Consider the following 2,119-nt stretch of genomic DNA (forward strand, 5'->3'; position numbering starts at 1 on the left):
TCAGTTCTCTCCCCAGGAAAACACGTGAAATTGCTTTAGTTTCTGTTCTTATGCCAAAGCATGCCCCCAGCTCTGAATATGGCAGGTGTGACCACTCTGCTCTTCCCTCACTTCAGCAGTGCCTCTGACCTTAACCTTCCCCTCTCCCCATGGGACTTACTGCCCTCTTTCTCTAAGAAGCCCTCCTGGCATATGTGTTCCCAGGAGGCTCCTTAGGAGGAAGACAGTGGTCTCTGTGGAGTATTTCCAGAAGAGCCTGGAAATCTCCTCCTCACCTTCCCCTACAGTGAGCGGCTGTCAGCACGAAGTCTTTTCGTATCAGGAAACCTCCGCAGAACTTCGGTTTCCCTTGATAGAACTGAAGATAGGCCATGTAGGGGCGGGAGTGGGGTTCGGCCTCATGTCCCCCGATGATCTCCCCTGAAGGAAAAGTCTGTCTGCTTGTGTACACCCACTGAGCCCCCCACCTGGCATCTGCTGAATGGCAGCAGAAGGGCCAGGCATCCAGGAGCCTTTGGTGGCCTGGAGTTGGAGGGGGTGGGGAAGGGGCTTCAACTTCCTCAGCTGGAAAAGGAGAGAACAGCAGGCCTCAGTCATAAATCTTTCTTCCACACATAGTTGGAGGTGAGCACACCTCTTAGGGATGGTGAAATCCCAGAGGTTCCTAATAATTCTTCTGCTGAATTTTCTTTGTTTCACATGAGTTCCCAAGACCTTTGTGAGTCCTGTGAGACCCAGGATAGGGCTGCTTTTCAGTGACCAGGATGTAAGTGCAGGGATCTAGATGTCACCGTGTCCTATTCCTAGGGCCGGACATGCAGTGGGTGCCCAGTGAATGTTCACTGGCTGCATGAAGGCCCAGCTCCAGTCAGCCTCTCTACGAGGGCTGCAGGGCAGTGCTGCTGGGATTCTGGAAAGCAGAGGAGTCGGAATGTGCCACAGTGGCTCATCCTGGAAAAGAGGGGCGGTGCCAAAGGTCTGGGAAGGAAAGCCGAGCTGGAGAAAGGGACTGAGTGCCTTGAGATGAGTCAAGGCACAAAGGGTGTTCAGAGGACAGTGATTCCATCAATTCTGGGTTAGTTGACCTCTGGGCTTCTCCCTGACAGTGAGGGAAGCATCTGTCCCATCCCAGACAGAGAACCCAGGCTGGCTCTGCCGTCTCTAGGAGAATTATATATTCCAGTTTCCTACCCTCTGCCAGGCACTTCCAGATGACAAAGGTGAGGAGGAGGGGAGGGGACAGTACTCGCTAGCTCTTCCTAAGAAACTTCTCTGCCCCAGCATTCCTGCTGAGAGCTCACTCAGCTTTGCACTTAGAGGGTCGTTCAGAGGGACTAGACCTGGGGTTCAGAATGTCCCTGGTAGATAGAAGGGTCCAGGATGTGCAGAAGGGGTGGAAGGTCTGTGGTATGGGCCTGGGGCTCTGAGGCTGGGGTGGTCACTCACCTGTCTCTGCCCTGGAGGGCAGGAAGAAGGCCAGCAGGAGTGGGAGCAGGAGCGGCTGCATCAGGGAGGCTGCCCAGGTCTGAGCTGCAGGGGTGCCCTTCCTTGCTCTTTTTAGTGCTCAGGAGAGGAAGGAGATGGGGTGGGCTCAGTGACCACATGTGCCCCTCTGGTTTTGTGGTGTTTGGTCACAGAAGGCTTTCTAGGAAAGGTCCTCACTTCCCCATCCACCTTTTGCTTTAGGTGGTCGTGTGACAACCATGTGGTGCATGACAATCTTCCAGAGAACAACTTCGGGGTGGTTGTGTGAGAGTCATGTGGTGACCATACCAGTACCACAGCTGGTGGCACAGAGAAGACCAGTGGTTCCAGCCCAGGGAGAAACCCAGTGTTTGAGCTGGGGGTTATAGGATGTGGTATTGGCCATTAGACCTACTGCAGCCCCAGCACCCTGAGTTCATGTGATAGAACCACCAGTTCCTCCATGGCCACGCTGCTAAGTCCTTCAGGAGAATTATTCAGCAGTGTGTGTTTGGGCCCTTTTCTTGTGCATGTTGGAGGCGTCTCTCCTTCCTTAGAGAGTTGAGTATCTGGTGGCAGAGACTCTGACCAGAGTATGGTGTGGGGAGGAGGACGGTGGAGCATGGCCACTGTCCACTAGACCCATCTAGAAATC

General features: G+C 54.0%; 1 protein-coding gene across 1 annotated transcript in view; it reads right to left on the reverse strand.

Annotated features, from left to right (window-relative positions):
* The window catches only part of LOC100959107 (cathepsin G-like), a 3,111-nt gene extending 1,604 nt beyond the window's left edge, over nt 1-1,507 (reverse strand). Inside the window, exons 1-2 of the mRNA XM_012814041.1 lie at nt 1,447-1,507; nt 276-420 (exon numbers count right to left, since the gene is read on the reverse strand). Coding sequence (XP_012669495.1) covers nt 276-420; nt 1,447-1,507 — 206 coding nt within the window. The remainder of the gene's footprint in view (nt 1-275; nt 421-1,446) is intronic.
* Nucleotides 1,508-2,119: the final 612 nt, after the last annotated feature.

This window comes from Otolemur garnettii, unplaced genomic scaffold (genome assembly GCF_000181295.1).
Source record: "Otolemur garnettii isolate 467f Iridium unplaced genomic scaffold, OtoGar3 scaffold00839, whole genome shotgun sequence".
NCBI lineage: Eukaryota > Metazoa > Chordata > Mammalia > Primates > Galagidae > Otolemur > Otolemur garnettii.